At 38.8% G+C, this 23,620-nt stretch overlaps 1 protein-coding gene across 1 annotated transcript in view; it reads left to right on the forward strand.

The window, feature by feature from the left end:
- Nucleotides 1-23,620, forward strand: part of F5 (coagulation factor V) — a 91,078-nt gene that overhangs the window by 23,950 nt on the left and 43,508 nt on the right. Inside the window, exons 4-10 of the mRNA XM_003258844.4 lie at nucleotides 7,640-7,852; nucleotides 9,122-9,265; nucleotides 11,551-11,772; nucleotides 13,089-13,254; nucleotides 15,820-15,997; nucleotides 17,818-17,917; nucleotides 18,540-18,754. Of these exons, the coding sequence (XP_003258892.2) occupies nucleotides 7,640-7,852; nucleotides 9,122-9,265; nucleotides 11,551-11,772; nucleotides 13,089-13,254; nucleotides 15,820-15,997; nucleotides 17,818-17,917; nucleotides 18,540-18,754 (1,238 nt within the window). The remainder of the gene's footprint in view (nucleotides 1-7,639; nucleotides 7,853-9,121; nucleotides 9,266-11,550; nucleotides 11,773-13,088; nucleotides 13,255-15,819; nucleotides 15,998-17,817; nucleotides 17,918-18,539; nucleotides 18,755-23,620) is intronic.

A 23,620-nucleotide genomic window follows, 5' to 3' on the forward strand; every position in this document is an offset into this window, starting at 1 on the left:
CCTACAAAGGACATGAACTCATCATTTTTTATGGCTGCATAGTATTCCATGGTGTATATGTGGCCTATTTTCTTAATCCAGTCTACCATTGTTGGACATTTGGGTTGGTTCCAAGTCTTTGCTATTGTGAATAGTGCCACAATAAACATACGTGTGCATGTGTCTTTATAGCAGCATGATTTGTACTCCTTTGGGTATATACCCAGTAATGGGATGGCTGGGTCAAATGGTATTTCTAGTTCTAGATCCCTGAGGAATCACCACACTGACTTCCACAATAGTTGAAGTAGTTTACAGTCCCACCAACAGTGTAAAAGTGTTACTATTTCTCCACATCCTCTCCAGCACCTGTTGTTTCCTGACTTTTAATGATTGCCATTCTAACTGGTGTGAGATGGTATCTCATTGTGGTTTTGATTTGCATTTCTCTGATGGCCAGTGATGATGAGCATTTTTTTATGTGTTTTTTGGCTGCATAAATGTCTTCTTTTGAGAAGTGTCTGTTCATGTCCTTTGCCCACTTTTTGATGGGGTTGTTTTTTTCTTGTAAATTTGTTTAAGTTCATTGTAGATTCTGGATATTAGCCCTTTGTCAGATGAGTAGGTTGTGAAAATTTTCTCCCATTTTGTAGGTTGCCTGTTCACTCTGATGGTAGTTTCTTTTGCTGTGTGGAAGTTCTTTAGTTTAATTAGATCCCATTTGTCAATTTTGGCTTTTGTTGCCATTGCTTTTGGTGTTTTAGACATGAAGTCCTTGCCCATGCCTATGTCCTGAATGGTAATGCCTAGGTTTTCTTCCAGGGTTTTTATGGTTTTAGCTCTAACATATAAGTCTTTAATCCATCTTGAATTAATTTTTGTATAAGGTATAAGGAAGGGATCCAGTTTCAGCTTTCTACATATGGCTAGCCAGTTTTCCCAGCACCATTTATTAAATAGGGAATCCTTTCCCCATTGCTTGTTTTTGTTAGGTTTGTCAAAGATCAGATAGTTGTAGATATGTGGCATTATTTCTGAGGGCTCTGTTCTGTTCCATTGATCTATATCTTTGTTTTGGTACCAGTACCGTGCTGTTTTGGTTACTGTAGCCTTGTAGTATAGTTTGAAGTCAGGTAGCGTGATGCCTCCAGCTTTGTTCTTTTAGCTTAGGATTGACTTGGCGATGCGGGCTCTTTTTTGGTTCCATATGAACTTTAAAGTAGTTTTTTCCAATTCTGTGAAGAAAGTCATTGGTAGCTTGATGGGGATGGCATTGAATCTATAAATTATCTTGGGCAGTATGGCCATTTTCACGATATTGATTCTTCCAACCCATGAGCATGGAATGTTCTTCCATTTGTTTGTATCCTCTTTTATTTCATTGAGCAGTGGTTTGTAGTTCTCCTTGAAGAGGTCCTTCATGTCCCTTGTAAGTTGGATTCCTAGGTATTTTATTCTCTTTGAAGCAATTGTGAATGGGAGTTCACTCATGATTTGGCTCTCTGTTTGTCTGTTATTGGTGTATAAGAATGCTTGTGATTTTTGTACATTGATTTTGTATCCTGAGACTTTGCTGAAGTTGCTTATCAGCTTAAGGAGATTTTGGGCTGAGATGATGGGGTTTTCTAGATATACAATCATGTCATCTGCAAACAGGGACAATTTGACTTCCTCTTTTCCTAATTGAATACCTTTTATTTCCTTCTCCTGCCTAATTGCCCTGGCCAGAACTTCCGACACTATGTTGAATAGGAGTGGTGAGAGAGGGCATTCCTGTCTCGTGCCAGTTTTCAAAGGGAATGCTTCCAGTTTTTGCCCATTCAGTATGATATTGGCTGTGGGTTTGTCATAGATAGCTCTTATTATTTTGAGATACGTCCCATCAATACCTAATTTATTGAGAGTTTTTAGCATGAAGCGTTGTTGAATTTTATCAAAGGCCTTTTCTGCATCTATTGAGATAATCATGTGGTTTTTGTCTTTGGTTCTGTCTATATGCTGGATTACATTTATTGATTTGCCCACTCGATTTATCCACTCGATTGTGATGGATAAGCTTTTTGATGTGCTGCTGGATTCAGTTTGCCAGTATTTTATTGAGGGTTTTCGCATCAATGTTCATCAAGGATATTGGTCTAAAATTCTTTTTTTTGGTTGTGTCTCTGCCCGGCTTTGGTATCAGGATGATGCTGGCCTCATAAAATGAGTTAGGGAGGATTCCCTCTTTTTCTGATGTTTGGAATAGTTTCAGAAGGAATGGTACCAGTTCCTCCTTGTACCTCTGATAGAATTCGGCTGTGAATCCATCTGGTTCTGGCCTCTTTTTGGTTGGTAAGCTATTGATTATTGCCACAATTTCAGAGCCTGTTATTGGTCTATTCAGAGATTCAACTTCTTCCTGGTTTAGTCTTGGGGGGTGTATGTGTCAAGGAATTTATCCATTTCTTCTAGATTTTCTAGTTTATTTGCGTAGAGGTGTTTGTAGTATTCTCTGATGGTAGTTTGTATTTCTGTGGGATCAGTGGTGATATCTCCTTTATCATTTTTTATTGTGTCTATTTGATTCTTCTCTCTTTTCTTCTTTATTAGTCTTGCTAGTGGTCTATCAATTTTGTTGATCTTTTCAAAAAACCAGCTCCTGGATTCATTAATTTTTTGAAGGGTTTTTTGTGTCTCTATTTCTTTCAGTTTTGCTCTGATTTTAGTTATTTCTTGCTTTCTGCTAGCTTTTGAATGTGTTTGCTCTTGCTTTTCTACTTCTTTTAATTGTGGTGTTAGGGTGTCAATTTTGGATCTTTCCTGCTTTCTCTTGTGGGCATTTAGTGCTATCAATTTCCCTCTACACACTGCTTTGAATGTGTCCCAGAGATTCTGGTATGTTGTGTCTTTGTTCTCATTGGTTTCAAAGAACGTCTTTATTTCTGCCTTCATTTTGTTATATACCCAGTAGTCATTCAGGAGCAGGTTGTTCAGTTTCCATGTAGTTGAGTGGTTTTGAGTGAGTTTCTTAATCCTGAGTTCTAGTTTGATTGCACTGTGGTCTGAGAGACAGTTTGTTATAATTTCTGTTCTTTTACATTTGCTGAGGAGAGCTTTACTTCCAACTATGTGGTCAATTTTGGAATAGGTGTGGTGTGGTGCTGAAAAAAATGTATATTCTGTTGATTTGGGGTGGAGAGTTCTGTAGATGTCTATTAGGTCCGCTTGCTGCAGAGCTGAGTTCAATTCCTGGGTATCCTTGTTAACTTTCTGTCTCGTTGATCTGTCTAATGTTGACAGCCGGGTGTTAAAATCTCCCATTATTATTGTGTGGGAGTCTAAGTCTCTTTGTAGGTCACTCAGGACTTGCTTTATGAATCTGGGTGCTCCTGTATTGGGTGCATATATATTTAGGCTAGTTAGCTCTTCTTGTTGAATTGATCCCTTTACCATTATGTAATGGCCTTCTTTGTCTCTTTTGATCTTTGTTGGTTTAAAGTCTCTTTTATCAGAGACTAGGATTGCAACCCCTGCCTTTTTTTGTTTTCCATTTGCTTGGTAGATCTTCCTCCATCCCTTTATTTTGAGTCTATGTGTGTCTCTGCATGTGAGATGGGTTTCCTGAATACAGCACACTGATGGGTCTTGACTCTTTATCCAATTTGCCAGTCTGTGTCTTTTAATTGGAGTATTGAGTCCATTTACATTTAAAGTTAATATTGTTATGTGTGAATTTGATCCTGTCATTATGATGTTAGTTGGTTATTTTGCTCGTTAGTTGATGCAGTTTCTTCCTAGCCTCGATGATCTTTACAATTTGGCATGATTTTGCAGTGGCTGGTACTGGTTGTTCCTTTCCATATTTAGTGCTTCCTTCAAGTGCTCTTTTAGGGCAGGCCTGGTGGTGAGAAAATCTCTCAGCATTTGCTTGTCTGTAAAGTATTTTATTTCTCCTTCACTTATGAAGCTTAGTTTGGCTGGATATGAAATTCTGGGTTGAAAATTCTTTTCTTTAAGAATGTTGAATATTGGCCCCCACTCTCTTCTGGCTTGTAGAGTTTCTGCTGAGAGATCCTCTGTTAGTCTGATGGGCTTCCCTTTGTGGGTAACCCGACCTTTCTCTTGGGCTGCTCTTAACATTTTTTCCTTCATTTTAACTTTGGTGAATCTGACAATTATGTGTCTTGGAGTTGCTCTTCTCCAGGAGTATCTTGTGGCATTCTCTGTATTTCCTGAATCTGAATGTTGGCCTGCCTTGCTAGATTGGGGAAGTTCTCCTGGATAATATCCTGCACAGTGTTTTCCAACTTGGTTCCATTCTCCCTGTCACTTACAGGTACATCAATCAGACGTAGATTTGGTCTTTTCACATAGTCCCATATTTCTTGGAGGCTTTGTTTGTTTCTTTTCATTCTTTTTTCTCTAAACTTCCCTTCTCGCTTCATTTCATTCATTTCTTCTTCCATCACTGATAACCTTTCTTCCAGTTGATCACATCAGCTCCTGAGGCTTCTGCATTCTTCACGTAGTTCTCGAGCCTTGGCTTTCAGCTCCATCAGCTCCTTTAAGCACTTCTCTGTATTGCTTATTCTAGTTATACATTCGTCTGAATTTTTTTCAAATTGTTTAACTTCTTTGCCTTTGGTTTGAGTTTCCTCCTGTAGCTTGGAGTAGTTTGATCCTCTGAAGCCTTCTTCTCTCAGCTCATCAAAGTCATTCTCCGTCCAGGTTTGTTCCATTGCTGGTGAGGAACTGCACTCCTTTGGAGGAGGAGAGGCACCCTGCTTTTTAGAATTTCCAGTTTTTCTGCTCTGTTTTTTCCCCATCTTTGTGGTTTTGTCTACTTTTGGTCTTTGATGATGGTGATGTACAGATGGGTTTTTGGTGTGGATGTCCTTTCTGTTTGTTAGTTTTCCTTCTAACAGACAGGACCCTCAGTTGCAGGTCTGTTGGAGTTTGCTAGAGATCCACTCCAGACCCTGTTTGGCTGGGTATCAGCAGCAGTGGCTGCAGAACAGTGGATTTTCATGAACCGCCAATGCTGCTGCCTGATCGTTCCTCTGGAAGTTTTGTCTCAGAGGAGTACCTGGCCGTGTGAGGTGTCAGTCTGCCCCTACTTGGTGGTGCCTCCCAGTTAGGCTGCTCGGGGGTCGGGGGTCAGGCACCACTTGAGGAGGCAGTCTGCCCATTCTCAGATCTCCAGCTGCGTGCTGGGAGAACCACTACTCTCTTCAAAGCTGTCAGACAGGGACATTTAAGTCTGCAGAGGTTACTTCTATCTTTTTGTTTGTCTGTGCCCTGCCCCCAGATGTGGAGCCTACAGAGGCAGGCAGACCTCTTTGAGCTGTGGTGGGCTCCACCCAGTTTGAGCTTCCTGGCTGCTTTGTTTACCTAAGCAAGCCTGGGCAATGGTGGGCACCCCTCCCCCAGCCTCACTGCCGCCTTGCAGTTTGATCTCAGACTGCTGTGCTAGCAATCAGTGAGACCCCGTGGGTGTAGGACCCTCTGAGCCAGGTGCGGGATATAATTTCCTGGTGTGCCGTTTTTTAAGCCCGTTGGAAAAGCGCAGTATTAGGGTGGGAGTGACCTGATTTTCTGGGTGCCGTCTGTCTTCCCCTTTCTTTGACTAGGAAAGGGAACTCCCTGACCCCTTGTGCTTCCTGAGTGAGGCAATGCCTCACCCTGCTTCGGCTTGCACACAGTGTGCTGCCCCCACTGTCCTGCACCCACTGTCTGGCACTCCCTAGTGAGATGAAACCGGTACCTCAGATGGAAATGCAGAAATCACCCCTCTTCTGCGTCGCTCACGCTGGGAGCTGTAGACTGAAGCTGTTCCTATTCGGCCATCTAAACATCATTAACTATACTCAATCCAAAAGAAAACTGAAAGGAAGGGGAAAAGGAATAAAGACCAGAAAGACAAATAGAAAATAAATATAAAGATGGCAGTTTTAAGTCTAACCATATCATCGATTACATTAAAAGTAAATGGAAAGAACACTACAATTAAAAAACAAATAAGATTGAATAAAAAGCAATGCTAAACTGTATGCAGAATTTAAGAAATCCACTTTAATGAGAGAGACAAAGATAGGTAAAAAATAAAGGATAGAAAATTATATACCATACCACTTAACACTAATCCAACACAAAAGGGTGTATAATGATGATTCCATTTATATGACATTACAGAAAAGCCAAATTATAGTGAAATAAAGCAGATTAGTGGTTGTCCTGGCCCGGAGGGCATTGGCTACAAGTGGCATGAGGAAATGTTTTGGAATGATGGAACTCTTCTCTTTCTTGATTGGGACTATAGCTATAAGACTGGGTAATTATTTTTATCAAAGCTCAGCAAATATTATATTTAAAACTGGTAAATGTTATTATATGCAAATTATAACTCAATGAAGATAATGAAAGGAAGAAAGAGGGGGAAGGAGGGTGGGGAAGAGGGAAGGAAGAAGACAAAGAAAGGAAGAAAGAGGAAAAGAAAAGAAACTAGGAAAGTAAAAAGAAAAGAAAGGAAAGAGAAAGGAAGGGGAGGGGAAAGATTAATCATTTCAGTTTTCCAAAAGTGTAGTTGCTTCAGTAAGAGTAGTTTTTATTGGCCTTTTACCCCATCATGTAAAACATTTCAGGCTTTTTTTTTCCCGATCCTTGTTGTCTGCCTACATCCACACTGCTGTTCTCACCTTCTTCTCCGAAAGAATTTATCAAGTTATTGTACCAAACAAAAATAACTGCATCCCAAAGAGAAATTCTGGCACCAGCTGATGATAGGGAATCTTTCACCTAATTTAATGAGGAATTCCTCAGGCAGAGGAAACTGTCCATTCCACTTGGCTATCTGTGGCACTCACCTCTCCCCTTCCTGACCTCACTTGCTCCATTTTATTATTGAAAACCTCACCCAACCCTCTACACTTCTTTTAATATTGAGCATCTCAGTTCCCTCTCTTCAATAAGGAAGATGAATTTCCTCATCCTCTCCCTCTCCTATCGATAGGGAAAGTCCAGTATACATGGAGGTGTTAATGATGGGTCTTTGGGTGCACAAAGTACAAAGTAAGACATCTAAGTTTCAGAGGATGGACACATTTCATATTCATACAGACAACCAACCTGCATAGGGGAGTTAGACGCTGTGGCTCTGGGGAAAAAATTGAGATAATCAGATGGCTAAGATGAAATAAAGAGATAAAACAAAGCTGAAGATCACAGCAGTTGGAAAGAAGATTTGAAATAGCAAAACAAAACAATATATAAACAGCTCTGACTATCCTCCCATCTCATGTTAATAGGCTAAGTTTGTCTTGTTAAACACCACAAAGAAGATATCACCCATTCTTATATTCTGAGATGATTTGCTGATCAAAGGTGATTCAATTCTCTGATTATATTTAAATAATAATTGTTCAGGTACCCTGGAAGATTAACTTGCTAAACTTTAATTTATAAATAACATTTGTTATTCTTAAGATCACCATGTTATTGAAGCCTTTGTAACTACATGAGCATAGAAATGGGCATATGTGAATCTTTCCAAATAATAAAAGTTCACTATTGAAGGACATACGCATCTCCAGAGAGCTCATCTTAGCTATCCCCAGATTCGAGAGTGGTGAAAACGCAATCCTCAGAAACTGCCCACATGTCTTGATGGCTGTTACTCCTCCAGGTGCTTCTTACCTTGACCACACATTCCCTGTGGAGAAGATGGACGACGCTGTGGCTCCAGGCCGAGAATACACCTATGAATGGAGTATTGGTGAGGACAGTGGACCCACCCATGATGACCCTCCATGCCTCACACACATCTATTACTCCCATGAAAATCTGATCAAGGATTTCAACTCTGGGCTGATTGGGCCCCTGCTTATCTGTAAAAAAGGTAAGAACACCCCCACCAAAAGATTCAACAACTAAATGTTGGAATGGTCAGGAGTTCTGTCATGGGACAAAGCTTGGGAACATCTTGGTAACTTCTTGTACATCAAGCAGAGGAAGAGGGCACGGAGACCAGATAATTGTTTTACAAGAGAAAAAAATACCTGCTATTTCAGGGTGTGGATTCACCTCGTTTCTTCTCATTCCTCCTTCATCTCAGTCCTTAAGATTATCCCAAGCAAATTCCTCTTTGAGAGTATGTTCTAATGTCATGCTTGTATGATCTGTAACATTTACCTCAAGGCCAAAGTCTTTTAGAAAGTATACAGCAGCCTATACTCTGCTGAAAGAGCTCTTGGAAAGAACTTTGGCTAACATATTTGACATATCTGAGGTCTGGGCTGGTAATTTGTTCTATAAACACATTAAATGCCAGCTTCCTTTCTTATAAACAAGTTGAAAACTTTGGGTGGTAGGTTTCAAGCACACTCAAGTGACTTTACAAGAACTTTTATTGGCTGGGCTTCTTAGGAGCAAGCTTAGATTTTCATTTTATCCCATGAGAATCCAGCCCATCTTTCATTAAAACAAGCAAACAACCACAGTGAGCCACAGCATGGGAAATAATGTGATGGATTCACCATCTGCCTATACACACACTCAGACCATACCTACATACCTTCCCAATGTATTTACTCATTATACAAATACTTTTTTTCTCATTTCCTGGTATATATAAGATACTGTGATGGTACTGAAAAAAACCTTAAAACTTAGGAAAGACTCTTCTTGCATTTTACCATCTGCAGCATGTTTTTCTCATAGTGAGAATGGATTAATGCTGATACTTCCAACCAATTATCTAATGCCTTATTTCATATACACATAAGATGACAGCATTAAACTTGGGGCATGATGCTTTTACCAACTGAGCTAATGTATCTATATACTGTTCTATTGAGACTGGAGGAAATGGATACTTATACAGAGTCTTGAGATACTTATACTTATACCAAATGCTTTCTTCCCAAGCTGGATGAAATAAAGCTTGTTCCCTAAAGCAAGAAGGTATCAAAGAAGACAGTGTGGCACCAGATTTTAAATAACCCTAGAACCATTATTACTTGATAAATATGCTATTTTAAAAAATAAGAATTTCTTCAAGTTGAAATCATTATGGTTGATTGCTTGTCCTAAACTCTTTGCTATCCAGGAAAGCTAATGAGAGTCTTCTATCTGCAGTGCTACTGAAAACATGTCTTTCCTTTCATAGGGACCCTAACTGAGGATGGGACACAGAAGATGTTTGACAAGCAAATTGTGCTACTATTTGCTGTGTTTGATGAAAGCAAGAGCTGGAGCCAGTCATCATCCCTAATGTACACAGTCAATGGATATGTGAATGGGACAATGCCAGGTAACACGAGGGCTGTGCACCCTTAAACAACGGTAAAATCATTAGTAATTTTTCGGTCCTGTTGTTTTCTTCAAAGCACTAGGGAAGTTGACGTTACTCACTGTTTTGCAACTCCCTATCAAGAAGGAAATATTTTCTCTCTTTTTTTTAAACAGGAAATAGAAGAGACAAATTAGAAGCTAGAGAAGAAATGTGCAGCCTTGTTAGGTATAGTGACCTGAGTAGGTTTCACCTTGGCCTGTACTTTGAATAAGACCTTAAGGTATCAGCTCAGCCACTCTCTCTGAGTTCTGCAGTTCCTCTATATGATGACCATGCCTTTTTCAAGGACAAGCCCTAGCAGGAAGGGTCAGCAGGAAGATTGCAGTAAAGATGAACAGATTAGAAGTAATCCTCAACGCAGAAAAAAACAACCAGCATTTCAAAAGGCAACAGAAGAGTAATATTCAATGGCATCTAGAATATTTTCTCTTTCCATTTGCATTTGGGCTCTTATGAGAAGGCAAAATCATAGCAATTGTTAAGAGAAAACATAACTGATTCCCACTTAGATCACATCTCTTCTATGTCTTTCTGGCAGAACTGACCTACAACTAAAGATCCAGGGTATATGATACTAGCCTGAGGGAAAAACATTAAAAAATTAAAATGCCACTTTACTAAATAAACCATATTTCAAAACACTAAACTTCTTAGAGGTTATTCTCTAATGCCATCTGAAAATCACAAATAGCTTCACTTACAAAAACACAAATATTGTTAAGAGTTGAGATCTAGGTGGTGTTTTTAAATTGTATTCTATTTCATTTGACTACATTTTCCACTTGGTTTTCTGAAAATATACTCATATGACTCTCAGTGTTGATCCCGAGTTCCAATACGAGGAGCTTGTAAAAACTGGGGCTTAGTTAACTGACCTCGACCTTAGATAATCTGAGTTCAGACTTCACTCACTTCTCTACCTTCCGTGGCCCTGGATAAATTAGTTGTCTCAATGTGCTTACTTACAAAAGTGGACTAACCATTTATCCTAATATCTATTTCCTGGCAGAGTGAACAATCTGTGTAAGTATATGGATGCCAAGAAAAGGAAAACCATATGCACAAAAATAAAAATAAATTGATCTGAGCTTAGAGTTTACAAATTTATAATTCCCAAAAGAATAATTGGGGGTAAATGGGACAAGGTAGGGAAAGACCATCATTAGAAACTAAGAATAGTAAACATTTGTAAAAACCCTCTGCCTTATAAAGTAGAATAAATTGAATACATATGATAAATGCTAACACAGATATGTTAATTGCTGAACTCAATATAAGCATTTCTTTGGTATGGATAAATGCTTCCACCAAAGCGTCCTAGTGATGCAAGGAATCCTGGCTTTGTTGCAATGGTCTCCTAAAAAAGACAAGCCTTTGTGTGGGTAAGGAACTGATTCTCAGCTCCATTATCTAGTATCTAGTGATTATGTATCTGACATGTAAAACAGAAACCTAAAAGCCAAGGATGGAGTCTCCCCACAGAGCAAATGAATATTTTCCCAGTGACTGTAGGAGCAAAGAAGGAGAAAAACGAAGTTTTTATATTCAGTTATCATTACTCCTTCCATGAAAAGCTCCCAATGGCCCAGCATAATGAGGACTTGTACACTGCATTTTAAGGAGAGTGTGTAACCCCAAAGTGATTTCGTTGACTTGTCATTAAAACAATCAAAAAGTAAGTAAAAATAACAATTGAAAATCCTCACATCATCTTCACTTCTTCCCTTAGGCAGAGCTTCGACCACTAGACCTAGAGAGCTGAGAGGATTAAGTGCTTCAACTCCGCCCTATTGGTGGTTCTGGTGATTTGACTCCCTCCAGCTGAGATCAGATTGGGGTGACCAAACTTTCCATTTTGCCATGGACTTTTTACCAGTTCTAATAGTGAAAGTGCTGAATCTTGGGAAACCCCTCAGACTAGAACAGTTGGTTACCTTCTTGGTTCCCTTCTTGGCCTAATCCTTTAGCAATCCCTGTGTTTCTGAGTTAACATCTGCCATCTCTAGGCTCTGTTGTTACCTGTATAATGCCATTTATCACAATGAGTTGTGACTGCTTGTTTGCTGGTCACTCAGATGTCTGCTTTTGCAGGGCACAAACTACAACTGGAGTGTCTGTTCCCTCAAAGCTTTATACAATGCCTGACACACAGCAGGTGCTCAATACACTTGGTGAGTGAATGTTTGATCACAGAGTACTTGACTGAATGCTTATTTTGGCCTGTGTCTCTCCCTCTCTCTCAGATATAACAGTTTGTGCCCATGACCACATCAGCTGGCATCTGCTGGGAATGAGCTCGGGGCCAGAATTGTTCTCCATTCATTTCAACGGCCAGGTCCTGGAGCAGAACCATCATAAGGTCTCAGCCATCACCCTTGTCAGTGCTACATCCACTACGGCAAATATGACTGTGGGCCCAGAGGGAAAGTGGATCATATCTTCTCTCACCCCAAAACATTTGCAAGGCAAGAAACTCTCCTGACAGTCTTGCTTCTGAATGCAGAATCCTTTCTTCCCACGTACTAACTCCCTCTTTCTCCCTTGCCCTTTCAAACCACCTGCACCCAGACAAACTTGCCTTGGTTCCTAACAACCAAACTTACATATTTTGCTCTTAGATTTATAACTTGCTCTTTGGGGATGGAGAAAGTGAAGGAATTGACAAAGTTTTTTTTTTTTTTTTTTTTTTTTTTTTAAATTAAGCAAAAGCTGAAGAGGTCTCTAACTTCCTCAAAAGAAGAAAAGAGGAAGAAAACAAATGCACACATAGAGATATTCTTTCTTGGGGTTACTTCATATGCAGCCAGAGAAAAAGACCTAGATGATAGCACAAGATAAACTGCAAATTTACAGAAGCACTAAGTTGTAGAAAGTGTAAAAGTTTAGCATGAAAACATTAACCTTTACAGTGGGATGAACACAAAGTCTAGCATGGAGAGGAACTCAATGAATGTGTGTTGAATGGATCATACATGGCATATACTGAGGGGTGAGCTCCAAAGAACACTGGTGAATTCAAGTGGGAAATAAATCAACCCAGGTTATGTGGTATCGTGTAAACAAAATAACTGATTGTTCTACTACACATTTTTGCTTTAAAACTGTTGAGAGGAGTGTTCATATAAACAGAGACTAAAATCTAAGGAAATGATATCACAATAGGAAATCATTTTGTTACCAAAATAATGTATAAGCAACACATATAAGGAAGAGATACTTCATGAGATCATTTCTGTTTCTTTTCACACAAGTAGTCAAAATTATATTCGAAGTAATAAAACCATCATGATATCCGTGGAAGATAGAGTTCCCAATAATATTAAGACAACAATGTAACTTTTGTTTCTTTGTTGACGATAAGTGCATTATGTATTGTTATTAATATTTAATTTTTAACAACAATTCTATTAGGTACTGGTGCTGTCTTCATTTTACAGATTAAGGGACAGATGACAGAAAAATGAGAATTTAACAAGACATAATTCATAAAGTCTTAAGAAGTTAAAAATTATAAGAAATTTGCCTGCTCAAGAAGAAATAAAGGGAATCTTTCGAATTTTTTTCCCTAACCCCTCCTCCTTTTCCCCCTTTTAAAATTCTTGCCTTTTCTGGATGCCACTGAAAGAGTTCCAAAATAAAATGTTCAAAAATTGCCTGAGCATTACTTTCACTCTTATTATATTAATATAAACCTTCCACAAGTTGATTTAAAGGATATGCATTTCCATCAACCATAATTTCTTCTCTTGAGTTATTTCATTGTCTTTCTGTCCTAACTCAGCTGGGATGCAGGCTTATATTGACATTAAAAACTGCCCAAAGAAAACCAGGAATCCTAAGAAAATAACTCGTGAGCAGAGGCGGCACATGAAGAGGTGGGAATACTTCATTGCTGCAGAGGAAGTCATTTGGGACTATGCACCTGTAATACCAGCGAATATGGACAAGTGAGTTGTTGGGGTTCATACCACTGGGCAAAGGTTCAAGACACATTCCATAGGGTCCTGGATGTTTGGGGGTGAAATGTTGTAAGTTCACAGCTCTCAAGGGGACACATGTATTGGTTTCTATTCAAGTCTTTTTGTAAAAATTAATCTCGAATTACCCCCAAATCACCAAAGAAATTCAGCCTAATAATAATAAAAATAACAACAGCAGCTACCTCTTGTTGAATGTTTGCCATTGCCAAGCACTGTATTATCCCTTTCTGAGAGCTTCACTTCAACTCCACAAACTAGATACTGCTCTTATTTCTTTTTATAGATGAGGAAATGGGTCAGAGAGATTAAGAGATTTGGAAATTCAAATAGCTCTTAAACCCTTGAAAAGTTACTCAAATTCACTCACAGTAAGAGAAATGCAAATTAAACTTCATGGGAATACTACTTTTATCTATCAGATTCACAAGTCCAGATGACATCATCTGTTGACAAGGCTGTGAGAAATAAGAACTATCATATATTGTTCATGGAAGATTAAATTGGTAAAGGGATTCTGAAGAATAACTTGGCAATATGTATCAAAATTCTAAATGCATATACCCTTTGACTCAGCTATCTCACTCTGGAAATCTAACTATACAGATATACTTGTTCACAGGTGAAATGATGTATGTACAACATATTCACTGTTGCAATGTTAGTAATAGTAAGACTGGAAACAACTCAAAATGTCCATCAGTAGAAAACTAGTTTAATAAATTATGATACATTCATACAATGGAATACTAAGCATCAAAAAAAGAGGATGCAAACACTCTGTATGTACTAACACAAAAAGTTCTCCAAGATATGTTATTAAATTAAAAAGCCGGGATGTAGTATAGCGTGTATATATAGCTGCCTTTTGTTAAAGGAGTGAAAGGGATAAGAATATATTTTCTTATTTGTAAGACATATTTGCATATATATACATAAAGGTATTCTGGAATTATACACATGAAATTAATATGTGACTACCTAGAAAATTCAGGAAGGGTAGGGAGGTCCATTGAGGGTTATCAGAGAAAAGTGAGAGTTTTCACTGTAATAAAAATTACATAAATGTATTTTCTATTAAAAATTCAGGGAGGGCTAGGGAGGTCATTTTGAGAGTCATCAGAGAAAAGCGAGAGTTTTCACTGTAATAAAAATTATGTGAATGTATTTTCTATTAAAAAGAATTAAACTAGGAAAAAGAACAAAAAAAAATTTGGCCAAGATTATAGAATGGTTGACAGAACTGAGATAGGAATCCAGGAGTGTTTGGCAACAGTCAGTGCTTTCCACTGGGCAAAATAAATTCATAAAATGATACTCCATCTTAAAGGACTACTGGGTTAAATGATATTTCTGACTTTAGGTCTTTGAGGAACTGCCATACTGTCTTCCAAAATGGTTGAATTAATTTACATTCCACCAAGAGTGTATAAGTGTTCCTTTTTCTCCATAACCTTGACAGCGTCTGTTCTTTCTTGACTTTTCAGTCAATGCCATTCTGACTGGCATGAGAGGGCATCTCATTCGTTTTTGGTTTTTTTTTTTTTTTTGAGATGGAGTCTCGCTCTGTCGCCCAGGCTGGAGTGCAGTGGCGCAATCTCTGCTCACTGCAAGCTCCGCCTCCCGGGTTCAAGCCATTCTCCTGCCTCAACCTCTCGAGTAGCTGGGACTACAGGGGCCCGCCAACACAAATACAAAATACACAAAATATAATTTTTTGTATTTTTAGTAGAGATGGGGTTTCACCGTGTTAGCCAGGATGGTCTCGATCTTCTGACTTCGTGATTTGCACGCCTCGGCCTCCCAAAGTGCTGAGATTACAGGCGTGAGCCACCGCGCCCGGCCTCATTGTGGTTTTAATTTGCATTTCTCTCATGATCACTGATGTTGAGCATTTTAAAATATGCTTTTTGGCCGCATGTAGTTGCTTTTGCAAACTAAGGTAATAAAGAGGGCAGGGGAAAAGTGGTTCATGTTTCTGCTACCAAAGTATTTATCCCAGTAGCTACAAAAGATGGGTGAAGGAGGTTGCTTTTCAGTCAGCTCCAAGAATTGGCTAGATGGTGGAAGAGATAGCCCAATAGCACAGAACTATGATTAACAATGCTAGTAAATGTTTCCTGGGGTGGGAAGGTGCTTTTAGGGATTAAGAAATACCTTTAAAACCAAAAACGCTATCATAGAATAAGTGATAGGACTTTAGAAAAATTCCTAGTATCTTTTCAGCCAGTATAGGCCTTTTCCCAGAGATATCAAAGGTCTGCTGTAGCAATAAGAATGACAGGAAGATCTAAGTAGCTGCTTCTAACCAGTTACCTATGACTTTTATCAGTGATGCAGGAGACAACTCAGAAGTTTCCAGTTTTCCAACTAGACAGAAAACATCAGGACTTTGCAAACTACACTAAGAAATTTTTAGAAAACTAGCATTTTAGCTAATCTAAGAGCAGAATGTTTAAGCACAAGGGTTTCCCCATCCTATCGAGATCTCTATTTGAGAAAGTGGCTTAATTTTTTTTTTTATTTCACTTTAAGAAAATACAGGTCTCAGCATTTGGATAATTTCTCAAACCAAATTGGAAAACATTATAAGAAAGTTATGTACACACAATACGAAGATGAGTCCTTCACCAAACATACAGTGAATCCCAATATGAAAGAAGATGGGATTTTGGGTCCTATTATCAGAGCGCAGGTCAGAGATACACTCAAAGTAAGTAACACAAATACAGAATCATGGGAGAAATTAAATAGTAAAATATTATGGAGTACCTGGTTATTTTTTAATTTTAAAAGAAAAAGGTTCTCATATAATTTTAAATTCAAATGCAACTTTTAGTTTTTATTTAGTATTTGCATTTATTTACAGCTTACTCAGTAATACAAAGGATCTGAGACAGTTTCTCAAATTATAAAGGCATAAAACAAAGAGTCTATGTAATTGGGATAGAATATGGGGACAAAGAAAATAAAGCCACAGATAAATAGATACCATGCGACCCTGTAAGGCTGTCTTCAAATTTTGTCCTAAGCTTTATGGCAGTCAATGTAAAAAAGGAAATATGTCAGGGTGAAGTTTACATCATCTACAAAAAGAAAGCACCATTTATCCTGATATTAAGATCTAAGAGGAACTTCTTTAATGAATTCTACAAAAGAGAGTGCTGAGTGATACAGTAGATGACATCCTTGATAAAATTCTTATAACCAGCATAATAGATTAAAAGTTGCATAAAATAATAGATTAAAAGTTGTATTAAAAATGTTTCTCATTATAGCTAAGATATAACAGTAAACACAATTGAATAGAAACAATTTTTACTCACATTTTTTAATGTAGTCTAGGTATGCAGCTCTCTAATGGTTGGATTTTAATGAAGGTAGACTCTATGTATCAAGAGCATGGAGTTTTCCTCAGACAATTCTCCTTAAATATCATGTCACTTCACCAAGATAGATAAGAATTGGACGGCAGAGAATTAAAGGTTGCAATCTTTGACAAGATCCTAGAGTGTAGATAATCTACAGACAAAGGATGATCCAAAAGCTTTGACAATCAACCAAATAGAAGATAGGATTAAGGTTCTCTTTTGCAGATTAAAGAGGCTAACTAGGACTCTTGTGTGTTTTATGCACCTGACAAGGTCTATTCTGTTCATTTAAAATAGCCAAAGGACAAAAGCAGTTTTTTTCCTCCATGCCTATTTCCCTTCTTCCATTTCTGATCCCTTTTATGGGCTCTCAGCAAGTGTAGACGTACCTTATTAAAAGTGCAGGATCTGGCTGTTTGTCTGTGCCTCTCCAGAAGGTGGCTTTTTTCCCCCACCAAGGGTCTTACTCTGTCACCCAGGCTGGAGTGCGGTGGTGTGATCATGGCTCACTGCAACCTCCACTTCCTGGGCTCAGGCGATTCTCCCACCTCAGCCTCTCAAGTAGCTGGGACTACAGGTACACGCCCCAACGCCTGGCTAATTTTTCTATTTTTTTGTAGAGATGAGGTTTCACCATGTTGCCCAGGCTGGTCTTGAACTCCTGAGCTCAAGTGATCCACCTGCTTTGGCCTCCCAAAGTGCTGGGGTTACAGGTTTGAGCCACTGCACCTAGCTGAGAAGATGACTTCAAAGACAGTGTCCTAAAAAACCTACCAGGCAGGGGAAGGGGATCACGGTCTAGAGATGAGAAGCAGATTCGAAATGAGATGTGGCCCAAGCTGAAAAGAGAAGGGCAGGGGAAGGAGGACTTGCTTGGAGAGAGTGATACTGTGAGGAAAACGTCACTTCTCCTAACCTATCCTCTAAAGTCAGACTTCTCTTTCCATTTTCCACCTTAATGTGTGAGTGAAACACTCTCTCCAATGCTCCTGCCAAGTGATGAGGGGAGGTTACTGCTCAGATAAACAGATCTAATTTTCCGACTGTGTGTACACATGTATACACACACACCATCCAAAAGGTGAATATGCAAAGCTAGTATCTTATATTATTTGTCATGATCAACCTTAAATCCTAGAATAAATTTGATTTAACTTTGTAGATCGTGTTCAAAAATATGGCCAGCCGCCCCTATAGCATTTATCCTCATGGAGTGACCTTCTCGCCTTATGAAGATGAAGTCAACTCTTCTTTCACCTCAGGTTTGAATCTTTCACTTCTACTGAATCCAACTAGTAACTTCTGAGAGGCCGCCACGTTTTTCTGCTATTCTCCTTGCCCGGTGGTGTCACTACTGCAGTCAGGTAGTATACATGTAGGAGTATCCTAAAAATCACAGCCAAACCCTTCTCACTTCAGGAGTTTTGTCTCTTAGTGGTAACAAAATATGGTGTCTTTTATTAGTGTCATAGTGGCCTCTAGTGGAGCAGTATCTAATGGCTACATGTTATCCAGGTTCCAAGTAGAATATTTAAAGAATTCAATTGAACAATGAGAACATTTGGACACAGGATGGGGAACATCACACACCAGGGCCTGTCGGGGGGTGGGGGGAGTGGGGAGGGATAGCATTAGGAGACATACCTAATGTTAATGACAAGTTAATTGGTGCAGCACACCAACATGGCACATGGATACATATGTAACAAACCTGCATGTTGTGCACATGTACCCTAGAACTTAAAGTATAATTTAAAAAAATTCAAAAAAAAAGAATTCCTTTTGCAATATTAATTGGTTCTAATGAAAGCTTATTTATTTATTTATTTATTATCATGAAATAACTTTGCAAATGAAAACAATTTTGAATATATTTTCTTTCAGGCAGGAACAACACCATGATCAGAGCAGTTCAACCAGGGGAAACCTATACTTATAAGTGGAACATCTTAGAGTTTGATGAACCCACAGAAAACGATGCCCAGTGCTTAACAAGACCATACTACAGTGACGTAGACATCATGAGAGACATCGCCTCTGGGCTAATAGGACTACTTCTAATCTGTAAGAGCAGATCCCTGGACAGGCGAGGAATACAGGTATTTTGTCCCTGAAGTAACCTTTCAGAAATTCTTGGAATTTCTTCTGGCTAGAACATGTTAGGTCTCCTGGCTAAATAATGGGGCCTTTCTTTCAAGAGAACAGTAATTGTCAAGTAGTCCTTTTTAGCACCAGTGTGATAACATTTATTCTTTTTTTTTTTTTTGTCTTGTCTATTTTTATCAGTACCATCACTGCGAAAGGCAAGTCTAGAGTGTGATAACATATTTTGTCTTAGTTTCAAATTCCAGGTCTGTTGGTATTGGATGTGTTGAGCAATTTGATTAGTCTTTCCTAATTTCTTCCTTTTATCAAATGGGTAATAACCCTCCTAAAAATGTTACAGGTCTGTTTAGGGGTTCAGTGAGATACCATCTGGTAAAAGTATAAAGCTCTTTACCAGTCTTTGTTATTTTTAGAGACCTGCAATAGGGAAAGAGAGGAGAGATTCTCTGAAAGCAATCAAATTTAGAGACATAGTTCCTAGTGAAATTGGACCCAGATAATGGCCCATCTCTGTTGAGACTAAAGTATACAGAAGAATGTGAACAAAGATACTGAATTTCTGAGTTTGTCTTCATTGAAGAATTGTAGTCTCATATTATTAAACTAAAATTCCCAATTATGCTAAACTATAACCAAAGAGGTCTTATCTCAAGGCATACAAAATAAACATATGCCTAGAAAAATCAGAAATGAATTTCTGGACATATGGAAGATCCTGATTTATTGAGCTAGGAAAGGAAATAGGTAGTAGAAGCATAAGACTTTTCTATTGCAACCTTCTCTTTCATCCTTTGCACTTATTCAGAGCATATTCAGTCAATCATTCATGTTGAAAGGTGTGCAATTACAGAGATAGCCTTTCAGCTGCCATAGTGAAATGAGATTTTTCTTTTGGGATTTTTTTTTTTCTTTTGAGACAGAGTCTCGCTCTGCCACCCAGGCTGGAGAGCAGTGGCACCATTTTAGATCACTGCAACCTCTGCCTCCTGGGTTCAAGTGATTCTCCTGCCTCAGCCTCTTGAGTAGCTGGGATTACAGGCGCCCGCCACCACCCCCATGTAATTTTTGTATTTTTTAGTACAGACAGGGTTTCACCATGTTGGCTAGGCTGGTCTCGAACTCCTGACCTAAGGTGTTCCACCTGCCTCAGCCTCCCAAAGTGCCAGGATTACAGGTGTGAGCCACTGTGCCTGGCTCTTTGGGGATATTTTAATCTCTGAATTTTCTTATCTGTTCTGTTTGCTTTTGCATGTTACCTTTAGCTCTAACAAGTGCTGTGTACACAATGGACTCTCATAAATGCCTGAATTATATGGCTTCAGTAGTTCCAAGAACTGTGTCGCTTTGGTTTCAGAGAACTCAGTGGTGTAGATAATTTGCTGGAATATTAATAACTGAATACAGCACTTTTTTTTTTTACTTTTAAGTTCAGGGGTACATGTGCAGGATGTGCAGGTTTGTTACACAGGTAAACATGTGTCATGGAGATCTGTTGTACTTACTATTTCATCACCCAGGTATTAAGCCTAGTATCCATTAGTTATTTTTTCTGATCCTCTCCCTCTTTCCACCCTCCATCCTCTGATAGGCCCCAGTGTGTATTGTTCCCTTCTATGTGTCCATGTGTTCTCATCATTTAGCTCTCACTTGTAAGTGAAAACATGCAATATGTGGTTTTCTGTTCTTGTGTTAACTTGCTTAGAATAATGGCCTCCAGCTCCATCCATGGCCCTGCAAAAGACATAATCTTGTTCTTTTTGATAGTCACATAGTATTCTATGGTGTATATGTACCATATTTTCTTCATCCAGTCTATCATTGATGGGCATTTGGGTTGATTTCATGACTTTGCTATTGTGAAGAGTGCAAAAATGAACATACGCATGCATGTGTCTTTATAATAGAATGATTTCTATTCCTTTGGGTACATACCAAGTAATGGAATTGCTGGGTTCAAAGGTGTTTCTGACTTTAGGTCTTTGAGGACTCACCATGGTGTCTTCCACAATGGTTGAACTAATTTATTTATTTATTTATTTATTTTTATTTTATTATACTTTAAGTTTTAGGGTACATGTGCACAATGTGCAGGTTTGTTACATATGTATACATGTGCCATGTTGGTGTGCTGCACCCATTAACTCGTCATTTAGCATTAGGTATATCTCCTAATGCTATCCCTCCCCCCTCCCCCCACCCCACAACAGTCCCTGGAGTGTGATGTTCCCCTTCCTGTGTCCATGTGTTCTCATTGTTCAATTCCCACCTATGAGTGAGAACATGCGGTGTTTGGTTTTTTGTCCTTGCGATAGTTTGCTAAGAATGATGATTTCCAGTTTCATCCATGTCCCTACAAAGGACATGAACTCATCATTTTTTATGGCTGCATAGTATTCCATGGTGTATACGTGCCAAATTTTCTTAATCCAGTCTATCGTTGTTGGACATTTGGGTTGGTTCCAAGTCTTTGCTATTGTGAATAGTGCCACAATAAACATACGTGTGCATGTGTCTTTATAGCAGCATGATTTATAGTCTTTTGGGTATATACCCAGTAATGGGATGGCTGGATCAAATGGTATTTCTAGTTCTAGATCCCTGAGGAATTGCCACACTGAGTTCCACAATGGTTGAAATAGTTTACATTCCCACCAACAGTGTAAAAGTGTTCCTATTTCTCCACATCCTCTCCAGCACCTATTGTTTCCTAACTTTTTAATGATGGCCATTCTAACTGGTGTGAGATGGTATCTCATTGTGGTTTTGATTTGCATTTCTCTGATGGCCAGTGATGATGAGCATTTTTTCATGTGTTTTTTGGCTGCATAAATGTCTTCTTTTGAGAAGTGTCTGTTCATATCCTTTGCCCACTTTTTGATGGGGTTGTTTGTCTTTTTCTTGTAAATTTGTTTGAGTTCATTGTAGATTCTGGATATTAGCCCTTTGTCAGATGAGTAGGTTGCAAAAATTTTCTCCCATTTTGTAGGTTGCCTGTTCACTCTGATGGTAGTTTCTTTTGCTGTGCAGAAGCTCTTTAGTTTAATTAGATCCCATTTGTCAATTTTGGCTTTTGTTGCCATTGCTTTTGGTGTTTTAGACATGAAGTCCTTGCCCATGCCTATGTCCTGAATGGTGATGCCTAGGTTTTCCTCTAGGGTTTTTATGGTTTTAGGTCTAACATGTAAGTCTTTAATCCATCTTGAATTAATTTTTGTATAAGGTATAAGGAAGGGATCCAGTTTCAGCTTTCTACATATGGCTAGCCAGTTTTTGCAGCACCATTTATTAAATAGGGAATCCTTTCCCCGTTGCTTGTTTTTGTCAGGTTTGTCAAAGATCAGATAGTTGTAGATAAGTGGCATTATTTCTGAGGACTCTATTCTGTTCCATTGATCTATATCTGTGTTTTGGTACCAGTACCATGCTGTTTTGGTTACTGTAGCCTTGTAGTATAGTTTGAAGTCAGGTAGTGTGATGCCTCCAGCTTTGTTCTTTTGGCTTAGGATTGACTTGGCGATGCAGGCTCTTTTTTGGTTTCATATGAACTGTAAAGTAGCTTTTTCCAATTCTGTGAAGAAAGTCATTGGTAGCTTGATGGGGATGGCACTGAATCTATAAATTACCTTGGGCAGTATGCTCATTTTCACAATATTGATTCTTCCAACCCATGAGCATGGAATGTTCTTCCATTTGTTTGTATCTTCTTTTATTTCACTGAGCTGTGGTTTGTAGTTCTATTTGAAGAGGTCCTTCACATCTGTTGTAAGCTGGATTCCTAGGTATTTTATTCTCTTTGAAGCAATTGTGAATGGGAGTTCACTCATGATTTGGCTCTCTGTTTGTCTGTTATTGGTGTGTAAGAATGCTTGTGATTTTTGTACATTGATTTTGTATCCTGAGACTTTGCTGAAGTTGCTTATCAGCTTAAGGAGATTTTGGGCTGAGACAATGGGGTTTTCTAGATATACAATCATGTCATCTGCAAACAGGGACAATTTGACTTCCTCTTTTCCTAATTGAATACCCTTTACTTCCTTCTCCTGCCTGATTTCCCTGGCCAGAACTTCCAACACTATGTTGAATAGGAGTGGTGAGAGAGGGCATTCCTGTCTTGTGCCAGTTTTCAGAGGGAATGCTTCCAGTTTTTGCCCATTCAGTATGATATTGGCTGTGGGTTTGTCATAGATAGCTCTTATTATTTTGAGATATGTCCCATCAATACCTAATTTATTGAGAGTTTTTAGCATGAAGGGTTGTTGAATTTTGTCAAAGGCCTTTTCTGCCTCTATTGAGATAATCATGTGGTTTTTGTCTTTGGTTCTGTTTAGATGATGGATTACATTTATCGATTTGTGTATGTTGAACCAGCCTTGCATCCCAGGGATGAAGCCCACTTGATCTTGGTGGATAAGCTTTTTGATGTGCTGCTGGATTCAGTTTGCCAGTATTATATTGAGGATTTTTGCATCAATGTTCATCAAGGATATTGGTCTAAAATTCTCTTTTTTGGTTGCGTCTCTGCCCGGCTTTGGTATCAGGATGATGCTGGCCTCATAAAATGAGTTAGGGAGGATTCCCTCTTTTTCTATTGATTGGAATAGTTTCAGAAGGAATGGTACCAGTTCCTCCTTGTACCTCTGGTAGAATTCGGCTGTGAATCCATCTGGTCCTGGCCTCTTTTTGGTTGGTAAGCTATTGATTATTGCCACAATTTCAGAGCCTGTTATTGGTCTATTCAGAGATTCAACTTCCTCTTGGTTTAGTCTTGGGACGGTGTATGTGTAGAGAAATTTATCCATTTCTTCTAGATTTTCTAGTTTATTTGCGTAGAGGTGTTTGTAGTATTCTCTGATGGTAGT

The sequence above is a fragment of the Nomascus leucogenys genome, chromosome 12, assembly GCF_006542625.1.
Source record: "Nomascus leucogenys isolate Asia chromosome 12, Asia_NLE_v1, whole genome shotgun sequence".
Taxonomy (NCBI): Eukaryota; Metazoa; Chordata; class Mammalia; order Primates; family Hylobatidae; genus Nomascus; species Nomascus leucogenys.